Source organism: Medicago sativa, chromosome 6 (assembly GCF_051527215.1).
Source record: "Medicago sativa cultivar Bolivia chromosome 6, Bolivia_mono, whole genome shotgun sequence".
NCBI classification, from domain to species: domain Eukaryota; kingdom Viridiplantae; phylum Streptophyta; class Magnoliopsida; order Fabales; family Fabaceae; genus Medicago; species Medicago sativa.
Window position 1 is genome coordinate 13,273,562 of NC_140754.1, and position 16,554 is coordinate 13,290,115.

Below are 16,554 nucleotides of genomic sequence, written 5' to 3' on the forward strand. Positions count from 1 at the left end.
CTCCGGCGCCACATTAACCCCCATAAGACAACTTTTGTGAAAATTTACCTTTAAACCCGAAGCTATCTCAAAACCCCTTAACATCGCCATAATAGTCCAAAGATTTTCATTTGAAGCTTCCCTAATACACAAAGTGTCATCGGCATATTGCAAATGTGAAATTACCGACCCACCCCTCTTCACTTCAAAACCTTTAAACAAATTCCGATTGACCGCATTATTCATAAGACCATTCAATCCTTCCGCCACTAAGAGGAATGAAAATGGCGCCAAGGGATCCCCTTGTTTCAATTCCCTTTGGATATCAGTTTCCTCCATTGGACTACCATTTATCATAATTAACATGCTTCCTCCAAAAACACGACTTCATCCAAGCTATCCACTTGGCATGAAATCCCACCCTCCTAAGCATATACTCTAAGAAGCTCCAATCCACCGAATCATAAGATTTCTCAAAGTCCACCTTAAGAATAAGGCACTCCCTATTTCTTTTTTTAGTTAACTCCACCCCAAAGGAACATTCTTTGGCTTATCTTTTAGTCATAAATAGGTGCTTGAACACCTATGATTAACAGTTCTCTGTGGCGCTGTCCGCCTAGCTTGACTTATCTGTTTGCTTGGTACAATCTTGGTTATTTTACATATTGGTTTTCTGTGCTGATATGAAGTATTGTGTAGTAGAACTGTGGCAAGGCGTCTTTCTTCACTGCTACGGCAGTCCCTCTGTAGCGAGAAAAATAGACTAAAGTAGATGGCATTTGGCCCTATTTTATATCAAAAAACTAAAAAAAAAATGGTTGTTTAATATGACGCTTGAAAAGTCTCATTATATTTTATGGAATAACTTATGTTGTCAACAAATCCTTTTCTAGCGGCTGTTCATTCTTTATTGGTCGTTGCTTCTTCAAATCACTCCTAAAGCAACTTTAAATTTGTGTTGATGTCATTGGTTGAGATGTTCAGATTTTGGAACAGAGTGAATCCTTCGTGCCAAAGTCACTCCATTAGTAACAATAATAGGTAGTTAATAGTATTTCTTGTTGAGAAGGTCTAAGATGGAATGAATAGAGAAGGTCTTTCGAATGGGAGCGTTATGAGAATTCCAAACCGACTATGAAACAGAACATTTAAAGAAATGCACAGAATAAGAGTCAGAGAGGCATTTGTATCTGGTAATATAGTATCACAAAGCATCAAAGTCTGTTTTACTACACCTGATCTGTTTTTCATCTCTTAATCGTTTACGAGTAAAATACCATTTTGATCATTAAAGCACGGATTATTAACAGATAAGATGCTGATTTGTTTTGATGCCTACTATTTATTTTTAAAGTTATTATATTTAAACATATGTTTCCATGCATGAATTTAAGCCAAGAAAAACTAACTCTATAGGAGTAAGTTATCTTCTTGTATAGAAGTCACTTCCTTGCATCTACAACTGAGCATGAATACAAGTCGTTTCGTTGAATCTCTATGAAGCATAAACACTCTTAGAATTAAGGGTGTCCGGTCTGACACACGCCGATGTCTGAGACTCATATGATTACTCATAAAACACGTGTCACATAACATAGATGTCTCCTTACCAAGATCCCTATTGCATGCATTCAATATAGTTTTTCCTTCCCAACGATTTGGTTGTCCCAAAGGATCTACATCAGCAAGTACAAAGTCTCCGTCTGGCATGTCCCAAACATCTCGCATATGTGTATATAACCTCGAGTTCTCATTCCTTTACTTGAACTTTCACTTATACTGCTGAAAAATACTTAATGTGATTTCCCTCTTTTCTTTAGATCGTCCAAAATTTCGTTCCACAGTCAACTTTCTATGATTTTTCGTTGCACTTTCATCAGAAAGCAAAGCCAAACATGATCAACAATGCAACATAATATGGTTGATAAAATTGATTGATTCTGTAGCCTCTATTTACATCAATCCAATCACACCTGGAAAGAGATTTGTATCTAAGTGATCTAGAAATACACAAAACAGAGGGTCAAACTTTTGACATAGTTAATAAAATTTTGAATGGCTAAACAAGAATAATTGTCTTCCAACTTAAATTTCATAAATTTTGAATGGTTATTTTTTTTAAAAACAATTATTTTTTTTTGAAAAAGTTATAACAAACGATCTCACAGAGCTAATTTGTTACGGATTAAAATAAAAATTACTTTGACATTCAATATTTGATAGATTATTTCTTAAAGATTTTATAAAAAATAAGAATCTATTTTGAGTTTGTTTATTATAATAAAAATCATTTTATTTTAAAGAATTATTTAGTTAGTTACAAATTATTTCAATCTTTTGACACTAATTTCTTTTTTGGTGGTGGTCGGGGTTTGAATGCCGGACCTTGCATATTTTATGCATTGTCCATACCAACTGAGCTAAGCTCACGAGGACTGACACTAATTCTTTCTCCTCTAAAAGAGTTTTTTTTATTTTTTACAAAAATTACTATGGAGTAGTTTTTTTGGTACAGACAAATAATGTATATGAACAAAGCCCATTGCCTAAATCATATGTATACAAATTACCGTAACCCTAAAACTCAAAACCAGAGGCGCCTTATGATTTCTCTCTTCTGTTTCCTTTCCCACCGGCCTCGCTGGAGCTCATACCATTCCCTGCCAATGAAAAGGAAAAGAAAATCTTCACCGGAAAGTTTACCACCACTGAAACTCTTCCGAAATCCAAAGAAAATGAAGAAGATAACATCTTCTTTCAAATCTCCACAAAAGTTGGTTCAGCAAGAAACATGATCATATTTACCCGATTATTGCTGGGAAATTGTCTTCAGATTCCTCATCATCAACGACTACAACCAAAGTCACTGTTTAAAATATCTATCCCTTGTCTCCAAACAGTTCCTCTCCGTTACCAACAGACTCCTATTCTCACTTACTATCTTGGATGAGACACGCCCTTTCCTTGATCGCCTCTTTGAAAGGTTTACACACCTCGACTCCCTCGACCTCTCGCACTACAACTGTGACCTCAACAAGCTTCGCTTCCCATTAAATATCACATCGCTCACAATCTCCAAGAATCCGACCTTGCTCAAACAACTCGACCTCGGTAAAAGTTTGAGCAACAATCACACTAATGCAACTCACTCTTTGTTATCCAAGTTTCAACGTTTACATGATTTGGATCTTGAATGCAATTATTTTCTGAATGATAAACATGTTGCCCGGTTGTCTTTATTTCTTGTTCATTTGGTGTCTATAAACCTTAGTTATTGTTACGACGTCACAGAATTATCCTTGTTTTTACTAGTTAGAAATTGTCCTTCACTTAGTGAGATCGAAATGGAAGATACGGCTATTGGGCAAGAGATGTTAGAGAATAATGATTCTTTGAGAGATATTGGTGCATACCCTCAATTAAAGTCTCTCTATTTGGGTGACAATAGGTGGTCAAGCGTCGAAAAAATCATAATGTTCGGTTCTTCTTTCCCCAATTTGGAGTTGCTTAATTTTTATAGTTTTCATTGGATATCTAAAGATATCTGGCAAGTTATAAGGAGATTTGATATGATTACAGATTTGTACTTAGACAGATGTAATGCAGATGTGGACATATTTGAAATGAACTTTGTACTTCCCAAGCTGGAATTGTTGGATTTGTCAAATACAGATGTTCATGATGAAACACTCTATGCGATCTCAAAGAGTTGTCCTGGGCTTTTGGAACTATTTCTGATAGATTGTGATTGGGCCACGGAGAAAGGAGTGAAAGATGTCGTGGAAAACTGCAAACAACTGAGAGAGATTGTATTGGGAGGTTCTTATAAAAGTGATAAAATTAGGGTTCTGAAATTGATATGAACACTGTAAGTTGTCCTTCTTTTAATATTTACTTCTCTAAGAAATAATTTTTTAAAAAAATTGTAAACTTACAGAGGTGCATACTAACCAGTCTGTTGTTTTTGTTGTTTTGTTTATATTAAGAACTCGTAACCCAAGTATCTTGTTTTGTTGTTTTGTTTTGTCTATATGAAATTCAAATAAATTTGAAACAATGAGCATGGTGTAAAACAATGAGTATGAGTGTTATCTTGTGCTTGTTTGATTCATGATCCTATGCAAGTGTTGAATGGATGCTGTTGAATTTATATCAGTTAGCTGTGTGAAAAATGATGTTGATGCATATTTTCGAGAGCCTTGTCTGTTGCAAATGAATTTTTCTGATCAAGGAGATGAAATTATTGAAGTGGTATTTGAGTTCTGTATTTTGTGATTTCCAAGAGAAGTGTATCCAAGATATATTAAAGGTTTAGTGTAGCAGGTTCATATTAGGGGGTTGGTGTTTTTATTTGTTTTGTATTTGATTCTTAGTGTATAGGTTCATACTAGTGGTAGGAGCTAGTTAGTTCTTTTGTTTTTATCTTCCTCTTGATAAAAATAAAACAGTACGCCAAGAGACTAAAACAGTGGTTTGTTAAAAAACTATTAATTTTTTTTAATATTTTAGAAGTTACAGTTTTTGGAGGGTTAAATATCTTACTGACTAGAATTTTATCTCTATGGTGAACAAATGGAGAATTATGACACTACATATATAATATAACATCCTTGCCATTCGAGTTATGTTCATGGGACTGAATTTACAATTTTTAAATTAAATTGTTTTAAATAAATAAAAGGATAAATATGTTTTTGGTCCCTCCCCTCTTGAAAAATTTTCATTCTAAATATGCTCACGACACTAAATATGTTTTCAGTCCCTATCCCCTATAAATATTCTGACTTTTCTGTTTACCTCACCTTTTTCGTCACTGCTTTTCAGTCAACTTATGCGTATCATTCAAAATTTTGAATGAGTTTTTGCAGAAATGTTTAGAATATTATAGAAATCTCTCCAAAAATTTTGAATGAGTTTTTGCAGTAATATTTATCATTGTTGATTCATTGTGTATGCTACAGGTTACCAGAGATTGAGGGAAGATGGCTGCTTTTCAAAGAAATTTAAGCAAGTTTGAAATTAAAGAAATAGCTAGAACTAGAAGATTCCAATGCTCAAATGAGTGCATAAAAAAATTCTTCATTTTATTCAATTTCGCATTCATTGTTTTCACTACTAGAAAAAACACATTTCACATCAGGGTTTTGACATCAGTGGACCCATACCTGAAGTGAAACATGACACGGTGGTAGTTTCACATCAGCGGATAAAGTACCTGAAGTGAAAAATAAACTTGAATGGTTTTTCACTACGGGCCATTGTAATATCTGAGGGGAAAAATAATCACGGTGGCAATTTTGATATTATAGTGAACTTTCCATTTTACTGTAAACATCGGGGCCCACATACAAGAGGGGAAAGCTCGTGTTCATTTCACACATTCACGCGTACGTTTTCCTTCTCTCACAAACTTGTGTTGCATTTCCCTTTCCCCTCACAAACCCTAATCACAAACCTCACTCAATTTTTCTCAATCTTTCGTTTCACTCTCTCAATCTTGAACCCAATCGCCATTTCCCCTCAAATTTTAACCCAATTTCAGTTTTACTCTAACACAATCGTTTTGTCGGCCGTTTCACTGTTTATGTAACCCAATCGAACCAATCGGGTTCACCGGCCGTTTGAGCATCAACGATGTTCTGAACTGTAACCACCACCTTCGACGGCTGTTTCATCGGTTATGTAACCCAATCTGTGACTCAATCGTTTTGTCTTTTACTTAAATACCCATCGACCGCGTTCTCACTCAGGTACACATTATCCCACTTATGTGATTCATGAGCATGGATCTGTGGAGCTTGGTTAATTTTTCATGGGTTGATTATACATAAAAAAAAATTATCCACACTCCACAGAATCAAAATCAAAATCTTGGTTTCAAGTAAAAGGGTATGTGAAAAATTAAAATTTTCCAACCAAACGCTTAAAAAATAATTTTTTAGTTTTTGTGATATGTCTCTGTTTGTTGGTTGTTGTAATTGTTTTTATTATTGTCACTGGAAAAATAGAAACGGTGATTAGTTCACTATTAATTTTAAATAGTTGCTTCTTTTGATTGTCTTTAAGCTAGTTTCTAAACCTTAGGTTTCTATCACTAGCACAGTGTTTTGTTGGAAATTTTGAACAATTAGTTTTAACCTTAAACTGATATGTTAGTATTTAAGTTATTTGAATGATGATAATTGATTAAGCGATGAGTATGATAATGTACAATTTCCCTTATCTCTGCAGATTTTGAAGTTAATTAATCAAATATAATTCATGATTTTGTTGAGCTAAAATTAACTATGTTTTTACTTAATTTGGATTCTGTTGTTGCTAAACACTAGTTGTTGGTAATTTTAATTTTTCTATTTGGCGAAGTGTAACTGTTGGATGTATTCATACTGTAAATTATGAAACTAGGTAATATTGTGGATGGGAAGATTAAGAAGGTTGATATTGAACTCAATAGATACAAAGAACAGAAGCGAAGCAAGTGGCTGAGTAGAATGTTGAAGTTCTTCTGCAACATTGAAGATAAGGTTTAAGAAGATTCAGGTAAGTAGAATATTGTTGGTTTTTTATAATGAATGAAATTTTGGTGTTATTGGTGATATTGGTGATATTGTTTGACTTTTGATTATTTGTTGTGATGATTGTGTCCTGGAATTTGGGGATGAGTTTCATTGGAGGTTCCAAGTGAATGTGATAACTAATGATGCATACTTTAAGCTGATTGAGATTTTGATGCTTAATTGAATCATCATTCTCAATAATTTGATCCGTGACCTTATAAAAAGCCTAACAACTTATACTCCCTCATGTTTTGATGTCATTGTTGTTTATTTATGTATGAAGTTTTTAACCTGTTTATCTATGAGTTAGACAATTCATTGTGTGATTTGTGCTCGGAGTTTGAAACGTTTACCTATGAAAAACAATTATACGCGTTTTCTTTGTCAATCTTCAAAAGTCTAATGTAAAATGCTTAGCTGATTGTTTTATCAAACTTAACGGTGTTGTGGATGTGAGGATTGTGGTAGGACCAAGGACCCAAATCTTTTATTAGAAAATCCTTGGCAGAAAAATAGTTGTAGCTTGTTTAGTGAAATATTGTATGTGAGGTTGTTAAGATTATTAACGATTTCAAGGACAGTTCCTGACTCGAATATAAATGGGTAGTGTACTAGTGTGAGTATGAATGAAGCACCTTTAAACTTATAGATGGAACTGAAACTCTACGAAAATGACATAATTTGAAATCCATGCTAATTTCCTCTGGTTGCTGTTGAGGCACATTAGTATATCCATTTCCAACTCCACCCATTTTGTCTTTAGGAATAATTATTTGCTTGTTATGTTACTGTACAGGTATTGATGATGCTAACATTTCATTTGGGCCTGTTAAAGGTATGTCTTTGAAGCCATCTTTTTATTTTCTACTCTGTTTTCTAATTGTTTTAATAGATTATATATATATATATATATATATATATATATATATATATATATATATATATATATATATATATACAGAGAGAGAGAAGGGATTCATTGACTCCAAGAGTAAGTCTAAAGACTTACTCCTAATCATAACCATTGATCTTTATATTAATTAATGGCTGTAATTAATTACTATTAATCCATAGGGTTTGGTTGTTGTACGCCTTCTTCTCCCTTTCAAGAAAATAAGATAAAATACTCTTTCTTCTCAAACAATCCCGTGTGAGCATATGAACATTTTCTATATACCTTTAATTAATATCCGGTGCCTTTATTCAATTCTTATGTTTATTATATGATCTATGGCTATCAAAAACAAGGTTTATTTCATCTTTATGAATAAAAAAATAAAAAAATCTGATTCAATTAACATCACAATCCTCTATCGGTTAGAATAAAAATTAGTCTTCAATTGGATTCAATAAAAAAAAATTTGTTGAGATAATGATAATCATGGTGGCTTACACTGTTTGTTTGAGATCTCTTTCGGCCGTGTACTCTCATCTCATGTGATGTTTAGGAGAAGGAGTATAAAAGGTTCACATTAAGGATTAATGCAATAGATCACAACCATTAATTACTATTAAAATCAAAGGTCAAGATTTGGAGTAAGTCTTTAGACTTACTCTTGGAGTCAATGGATCCCTTCTCTCTCTCTCTCTCTCTCTCTCTCTCTCTCTCTCTATATATATATATATATATATATATATATATATATATATATATATATAGGAATTGAGGATGTATACTATGAGAATGGCTAACTTATATGAGAATGATGAGAATAATCATCAACCATTAGATTAAAAATTGATGATTATTCTCAGCATTCTCATATAAGTTGGCCATTCTCATAGTATACATCCTCAATAAGGATTAGCTTATGTTGCAAAAGATTATATAAGTATGTGTATGAAACTGTTCAATAATGTCTCTTGAAGTAAGTGCAGGGACATGATGTAGCAATTATCTAAAATGAAAAGACTATTATAGGTTAGAGAAATGATATTTATAAAACCATTTTGTGACACTTCTTTGATATGTCACTTCTTTTTTGATGTTGCCATTGTCTAAAATTCTTGTATGTGGCCGATCAAACCTAAGATATCGGTGCAAAACATGAGGAGTTATGAAGGGACACATCATTTGTACTACCTATTTTATGATATTTTATTGGCTAATTAGGTATTTGATTTATTGGCTAAAATTCTTTGATATGTCACTTCAACTTATTTTTTATATGTCGTATGACTTCAACTTATTTTTTATATAAGGTTTATTTAAATTATCTACCTAAAAATCCCATAATATGAAGTTGCAAGGGCTTTTTGTATGAGATCATGGTTGGGTATTTCATTTGTTTTACGTTGATGGCTAATGAAAACTTCTAGCACTTTATTTTAAACTTTGTTGACTAAAATTATAGAATCATAGATTCATTATTTAAGTATTTCCTAAGTTCAATTTTACAAGCATTTTCATTTATCATATCTCTTTTGTAATTCCTTTCTTTTTATTCTTCGTCAACACTTGCTTAGTGACATCGATCACAACTCTTTTTGAAGGATTTTGCTATAGTTAGATTAAGTCATTTGTAATGTGGCGACTATCTGATTCAAATACTTTTAGTATATATTAAATTTACTAGCTATATCTTGGAGAGTCACCTTTTAGTCCATATAATGCAGTTTATTTATATTCACAAATTTTCACAACGGGAGGTATAGTTCAAGACTTAGATTGTTTTCTTTGTGCAATTTGGAGGTCTAACAACACCTCCGATTTTGGTTTGCTCTAGTGTAAAATGATATCAACTTAATGCTCTATGTTCACTATTCTAGTGTAGACCAATCAGATGAAATCCGGAAACTGATGAAATCGGGGGAACATGGAGAAGGGGATTGTGCCCAAACTGTGTTGAGATGATACCATTGGAGAAAAAGAAAATGTAGGAAGAAGAGGTGACGACCTCGGGTATGCAACTATGACAAAATTGAAGTGGCAATGGGGAAAGGGAGGGAGATGGGTATGGCACAACGACATCAAGAGGCTGCGAGCCACTGGCAACGCCAACGTTAGTGGTGGCATTGTTGAGGTACGACCTCTTATTCTCTATTTTTTTTGCATTTCTCAAACATGAATACTCTTAATCTTTTCCTATGATCCTGATACTACAGTCAAATAATTAATCATATCCCAAGGCCACTAATCTAAAGCATTTCAGTGTTTTTCTTTATGCTTGGTAGGTTGGTAGCATCTCAATATTTATGAAGCTTTGTAATTTGGTTGCTTTAGCACTGATTCTGCTTGATATCATTGTATTGATACTTTAACAAGAATTGTACTATTATTTATATATTCAAGTTTATGCTTTTGGAAGGTAATGGATTCAATCACGTGTTTTGTTATCAGTTGGTGTGTGTGAAACTTGATGTTCAAACAAAATAATGTTAATGATTTTTCAAATTTTATATGGAAATGAATATTGTATGATGATTGTTTGATTCATTTGATTTGATTTTGTATAATGATCAATTTATACACGTCATTGAGTTAGATAATTTGATACGAACATTAGACTCTAGTTATAGGGGGACAAGAATATGTTTGTTGTTTTATTCCAATTTCCAACAAATATTATGCTTAAATTGGATTGAATAACACAACCATTTAAATTTGCATTTATGTAATATAAATGAAATTAATGTATGAGGCTGATTTGGTACTGTAGTGAAAAAAATATCAGTATGTTTCACATCAGTGGCCTTGTAGGCCGATGTGAATATTGTTATTGAATAAAAATGGTACCTGAATTCACTTCGGTGAATCTTATAGCCGATGTGAAATATATATTTTTGACATCAGTTTCTATGGTTCCACTGATGTGAAAACTTACGCTAAATTATTCATTATCACATATCAAATCAGTGGCTTGCTGCCCCGATGTGGAAAACGACTTTTCACAACGGTTTCATACCCGATGTGAATTGTCGCTGACATTTAACCTCACCTTTAGTTACATCGGTTGGGACCCGATGTGAAAAGTCATTTTCCACCGATGTGAAATGTCTTTTCTGTAGTAGTGTTTGTATAATAATTGTTGGAGCAAAAAGACTGTCTTATTGGATTAAAGTGAAGTTTTCCAATTGATCTGTTGAGTAGCAAAGTTTATTAACATCACTGTTATTGTTTATTATGATTTCTTGGTTACCTATGCTTTACTTGGTAATGAATTTAATGAAATGTATCAACCTTTGGTTAGGTCAAAGTTAAAATAGATTCTAGCTTATGACAGCTTCTCAATGAGAGAATTATTTGTTAATTTTACTTTAGAAGAAGCATTTAGAAGTTTATAGGAGTTCATCACATTAATTGCCTGGACAAAATTAATCTTTAAATAGGTAAACTAAAGAAGTAGAATGTTTCTGAAAAAATGTCAACATAGTTGATTGAATGGACAAAGAGTGGCGGTGATCGAAATCAAAGCTTGTTTCTGAAAAAGAAAATCAATTAAAATGTTATAATTTAGCAAATTGGGATGACAAAACTAAAAAGGTAGATGCACAAATAAATTTTCAATACATGCATGGTTCCCTCTATATGCTGATAGTTGTATTAATTAGTTGGACACACTGCACAAGATAGATTCACCTATGCGTCTTATAATTCTGATTGAAGGAATTGCATGACTTGGCTACCATTAGACATGACTGCAAAAAGTGAGAGAGGAACTCAAATTCTAAGCACTTTGGAAAGTTACATGTTAGGAATTATAACAACTTGGATGTAGCTTTAGTTATTCCTTGCATAATTGTAGACATCATCATAGGATTCAATCAGCTATTGAGTAGAGAGATTGCATTGATGGTTGAAGAACAAATACTGAATTTTGGATCCTCAAGTCTATATAAGCAAGTAATATAGACAATCCACATCTTGTTAGAAGTAAAAGGCAAAGTACCTCTGTTTCTCGGTAACTTGTCGATCTAAAGTGTCTTGGATTTTCACTCCTTTTTCTTGTTTTTTACCATATCTTCTTCCAAATGTATCCATCATCTGATCTTCTGCTAAGCTTCTGCTGTGATTGTAACCACTCTGGTGGGGTGAAACTCTACATATATAAATAGAATAGTTTCTGTTTTCTTATTACTTATTCCAGAAGAAAACCTGTTCAAGCTGAGCAATGTGAGGTTTGGCCATCTGATGACATTGCCCCAGAATTGAAGGCTTTTTCCACCTACTGATACACTATAACTCCTTTCTCCTTATTTATCTTCACTTATACATTAACATTAGGATGTTATCTAAAGTTTAAATTACTCATCTGTTTGGTAGAACACTAAACCAATGTGAATCACTTTGGGAAGACTAAAACTGATATGTTTTTGAGATACATAAATTTGACTATTTCCTATGAAAGTTATAGGCATTAGAACTAGTCAATTGCTCAATATTTTGTACACCACGTCAATTCATTTGAAGCTTCTCAAAGCATCGATCCTCCAGAGCACAGTCAATTGCTCATTATTTGTTTTGATTATGCAAACATTGTTTCCATAGTGAATTTAAGCCACAAAAATCCAACTCTACCAGAGTAAACTACTTTCTTGTTACAAATCTTTTCAAAATCATAAGCTATCTTCTTTTATACAAGTCATGTCCTTCAATCCACAACTGTGCATGAATACAAGTCATTTCCTTGACTTTCTATATAACATTAGTATCTCTATATGAAGCACTATTTTAATAACACGTGATATGATACCCGTACGATACATGTCAGATAAATTAGAGAAGTGTTCAGTCCTAAACAGTCATTCTTAACTTGCTTTGACAAACCTTGGACACTCGTCAAACACACAAGGACTTATCTGGTAACCTATTTCTATGGTAATCATAATCCTTAGACACGCCAGTTTGCTAAATGGTTAACTAATCCTCAGACCTAACCTTTCCACATCAGCAGTGGCTCTAACTAACTCTGCCACATCAGCAGAAATAGCTAAATATAACAGTACTTGTGCTGATGGGAATAGGAGAATTTCGTAGTATGCAAGCTGTTAATTTTTGTAGCTAGCAGGTTGTCATGTGTACAAAAAGATTTATAATGACTTTAGGAGTAAATTGTGATTTGATATCTATGGTGTAGAAGTTTGTATACATTAGGCTGAATACTTCCTGGGGTTCTTAAAGCTAGATGTTTTTAATTTATGTTAGTCTTTAAAAAAAATTTGCAACAAGTTAGCCGTAATTTAATTTAAGTAATGAAATATTTCTACATTACCCTCTTTAAAAGTTGGTGGCTTCAAATTCACGTATCTCAAAACTATGATTCATAGGCGTATCATCCAACATTGGTGACAAACAAAATCGATCGATTGCTTAATTTATAATGTTGTTCATGAGACCTTTATCAATCAGGGGAAATAGTTGTCGTATGTATAACTATTACAATACTGCTAATAAGATTCAGCAGTATTTCAACATTGATAGTTCTACAATTGAAAGTACTAACAGTTACACAAAACCAAAGAATGAAACGGTAACATAATCAAGAAAGAGATGGAAAATGGTGGTCACCTGTCCTTCCTTCGAGCACCAACGACATACTATCAAGCGACACAGAATACGATAAACCCTTTTATCATGAATATATACTGCCATTTCCTCTTCGATCGGTCTTACTTTCATCATATCCCTTTGATTTACAAATCATACTTAAATTGCATCCACTTTATGCATATGTTTTCCTTAAGCATTTTTTCTGTTTGCTTAGACAGTTCAGGAACCAATTGAAACTTGCTCGGATTTGCTCAACAAAACAACCATTTTGTTAGACCTTAATTAGCTCAAGCATGTCAGTAATGTATGACTCATGTATGTCTGCAACAAAGACAATCGATATGAGCACCTTAATGTCTCCAATCTCCTTCCCAACCGAATTGATTGCCCAAAGAATTTACATCAACAAGTACAAAGTCCTTGAGTTCTCATTCCTTTACTTGAACTTTCACTTGTACTTCCGAAAGAGACTCAATGTGATTTCCCTCGTTTCTTTAGATCGTCCAAAATTTCGTTTAACATTCAACTTTCTACGATTCCTCATTGTTTCTACAGAAAGCAAAGCCACACATGATCAACAATGCAACATAATATGGTTTTTAAATTTTCAACAACCTTAAAAGCATCATAAATACTTGCTAGCACTACTGCTGACCACATGCATGCAAGTATGAGCCATGTAAAAACAGTCTCTATTGACATAGTAACACCATTCCAATCACACTTGAAAAGTAACACCTTAGGACAAGAACACCATGTACAATAAACTTATGAACATGTTGATTGACACCTAGATACACACAAAACAGAGGGTCAAACTTTTGACATAGTTAATAAAAAAAAAGAAACATTGTCGTCCAACTTAAATTAAAATTGCAAATGAAATTTCACAAACTTCTAAAATAGATACAATACTCTTTGAAGTTATTTTAAAAAAAATGATTTATTTTTTCTTAAAAAAGATATAACAAACGATCTCATAGAGCTAATTTGTTACGAATTACAATAAAAGCGACTTTAACAATCAATATTTGAGAGATTATTTCTTAGAGATTTTATAAAAAATTTAAATCTATTTTGTGTTTGTTTTTGTAATAAAAATCATTTTATTTTAAAAATTTATTTAGTTACAAATTATTTCAATATTTTTCCCTAAAAAAAATTATTTCAATCTCTTGACATTAATTTCTTTCTAGCTCCTCTAAAAGGGATTTTTTTTTATTTTTTACAAAAAATATTATGGTGTTGTTTTTAGGTACAGAAAAAATATGGAGTGGTTATAGTTGTGTGGAAAAAGACACAAAAATATATAAAAAAGAAGGACAAATAAATCGATATAGTGAAAGAAAGATTGTCACAAACAAAGCCCATTGCCTAATGCATATGTATACAAACTACCCCCCCTAGTTCCTTTACCGTAACCCTAAAACACAAAACCAGAGGCGCCTTATGATTTCTCTCTTCTATTTCCTTTCCCACCGGCTTTGTCGGTGCTCATACCATTCCCTGCCAATGAAAAGGAAACGAAAGTCTTCACTGGAAAATTTACCACCGGTGAAACTCTTCCGAAATCCAAAGAAAAGGAAGAAGATAACTTCTTCTTTAAAATCTCCACAACAGTTGGTTCAGGAAGAAACATGTTCATATCTACCTGATGATTGTTGGGAAATTGTCTTCAGATTCCTCACATCAACGACTACAACGGTAGTCACTGTTTAAAATATCTATCCCTTGTCTCCAAACAGTTCCTCTCTGTTACCAACGGACTCCTATTCTCACTTACTATCTTCGATCAAACACAACCTGTCCTTGATCGCCTTTTTGAAAGGTTCACAAACCTCAATTCCCTACACCTCTCACCTAACATTCCCACTGATGCAATCCACTCTTTGATATCCAAGTTTCGATGTTTACAACATTTGGATCTTGAATACTATTATGATCTGAATGATAAACATGTTGCCCGGTTGTCTTTGTTTCTTGTTGATTTGGTGTCTATAAACCTTAGTTATTGTTCCGACCTCACAGAATTATCCTTGTTTTTACTTGTTAGAAATTGTCCTTCACTTAGTGTGATCAAAATGGAAGATACGGCTATTGGGCAAGAGATGTTAGAGAATAATGATTCGTTGAGAGATATTGGTGTATACCCTCAATTAAAGTCTCTCTGTTTGGGTCACAATAGCTGGTCAAGTGTCGAAAAAATCATAATGTTCGGTTCTTCTTTCCCCAATTTGGAGTTGCTTGATTTTAATAGTTGTCATGGGATATATATAAATATCTGGCAAGTTATAAAGAAATTTGATATGATTACACATTTGTACTTAAACGGATGTAATGCAGATGTGGACATATTTGAAATGAACTTTGTACTTCCCAAGCTAGAGGTGTTGGATTTGTCAAATACAGATGTTCACGATGAAACACTCTATGCGATCTCAAAGATTTGTCCTGGGCTTTTGAAACTATCACTTATAGGTTGTTACGATTTCACGGAGAAAGGAGTGAAAGATGTCGTGGAAAACTGCAAACAACTGACAAAGATTGAAGTTCCAGAGGCAACTAAAATTTTGGAACTCTCCATGGATCCCTTCTATGCTAGTGTTCTGATTTTTTAAAATTGTCAACTGACAATGGTGCATTCTGTTGTTTTTGTTGTTGTTTTTTGTATTGAGAATTCAGAACCGAAGTATCTTGGGGTGGGAGTAAATTTCTATATTCAATTCAAATAAATGTGAAACAAAAATGGTATGAAGTTCATTAGTTATTATATTGGCTAATTAGAACAATGAATCCGAGCTGCACTGCCTTAACTTTTAATTATTATTTTGGGAAATGTGACGGATTGTAAACCGGTCCCGTTGTTCTGGAGTCTAGTGGATGTGTGGGCTTCACAGCCAATTAAGTGCCATTTGAAAAAGGGGAAATTATCACTTTTGATTCATTTTGTGTATGCTACAGGTTACCGGAGATCAAGGGAAGATGGTTGCATTAAATAGAAGTTTAAGCAAGTTTGGAATTAAAGTAATATCTAGAACTGGAAGATTTCAAAGCTCAATTGAGTACCCAAGAAATTTCTTTATTTTGTTCAATTTCTCGTTCATTGTTTTGTGGTATTTGTTGGAGCAAAATGTCTGTCTTGTTGGATTAAAGTCAAGTTTTTCGATTGATTGGCAAATTTATTAACATCATTGTTATTGTTTATTCTGATTGGTGAGGTTACCTATGCTTTATTTGGTCATAAATTTAATGAAATGTATCAACCATACGTTAGGTCAAAGTTAAAATAGATTCTAGCTTATGACAGCTTCTCAATTAGAGAATTATTCGTTTCTTTTAATTTAAAAGAAGCATTTAGAAGTTTTCAGGTGTTAGTAATTTAAACTTAAATTTCATTGTTTAGTGATATGAATAGGCAAACCAATGAAATGGAATGTTTCTGAAGAGAGTCAACATAGTTGGTTGAATGTGCAAACAGTGGTGGGATGGAAATGAGAGCTTGTTTAGACAAACAATTTCTAAGTGGAA

General features: G+C 33.1%; 2 protein-coding genes and 1 long non-coding RNA gene across 4 annotated transcripts; all 3 read left to right on the forward strand.

Moving 5' to 3' along the window:
* Positions 1 to 3,323: 3,323 nt before the first annotated feature.
* Positions 3,324 to 4,996, forward strand: LOC146912987 (uncharacterized). The gene is made up of 2 exons (XM_085720834.1): positions 3,324 to 3,798; positions 4,941 to 4,996. Exons 1-2 carry the CDS (start codon positions 3,324 to 3,326, stop codon positions 4,994 to 4,996), a joined length of 531 nt encoding a protein of 176 aa, XP_085576960.1.
* A 348-nt stretch (positions 4,997 to 5,344) lies between these two features.
* LOC146912988 (uncharacterized) lies at positions 5,345 to 9,960 on the forward strand. 2 transcript variants are annotated; one of them, XR_015013234.1, is made up of 5 exons: positions 5,345 to 5,729; positions 6,385 to 6,519; positions 7,333 to 7,371; positions 9,306 to 9,559; positions 9,711 to 9,960. It is a non-coding gene; the product is annotated as an uncharacterized LOC146912988 (long non-coding RNA). The 2 variants fall into 2 exon arrangements; XR_015013233.1 differs by having other exon boundaries at positions 9,311 to 9,559.
* Positions 9,961 to 14,538: 4,578 nt separating this feature from the next.
* LOC146912989 (F-box protein At1g47056-like) lies at positions 14,539 to 15,644 on the forward strand. The gene is made up of 2 exons (XM_085720836.1): positions 14,539 to 14,730; positions 14,772 to 15,644. Exons 1-2 carry the CDS (start codon positions 14,539 to 14,541, stop codon positions 15,642 to 15,644), a joined length of 1,065 nt encoding a protein of 354 aa, XP_085576962.1.
* Positions 15,645 to 16,554: the final 910 nt, after the last annotated feature.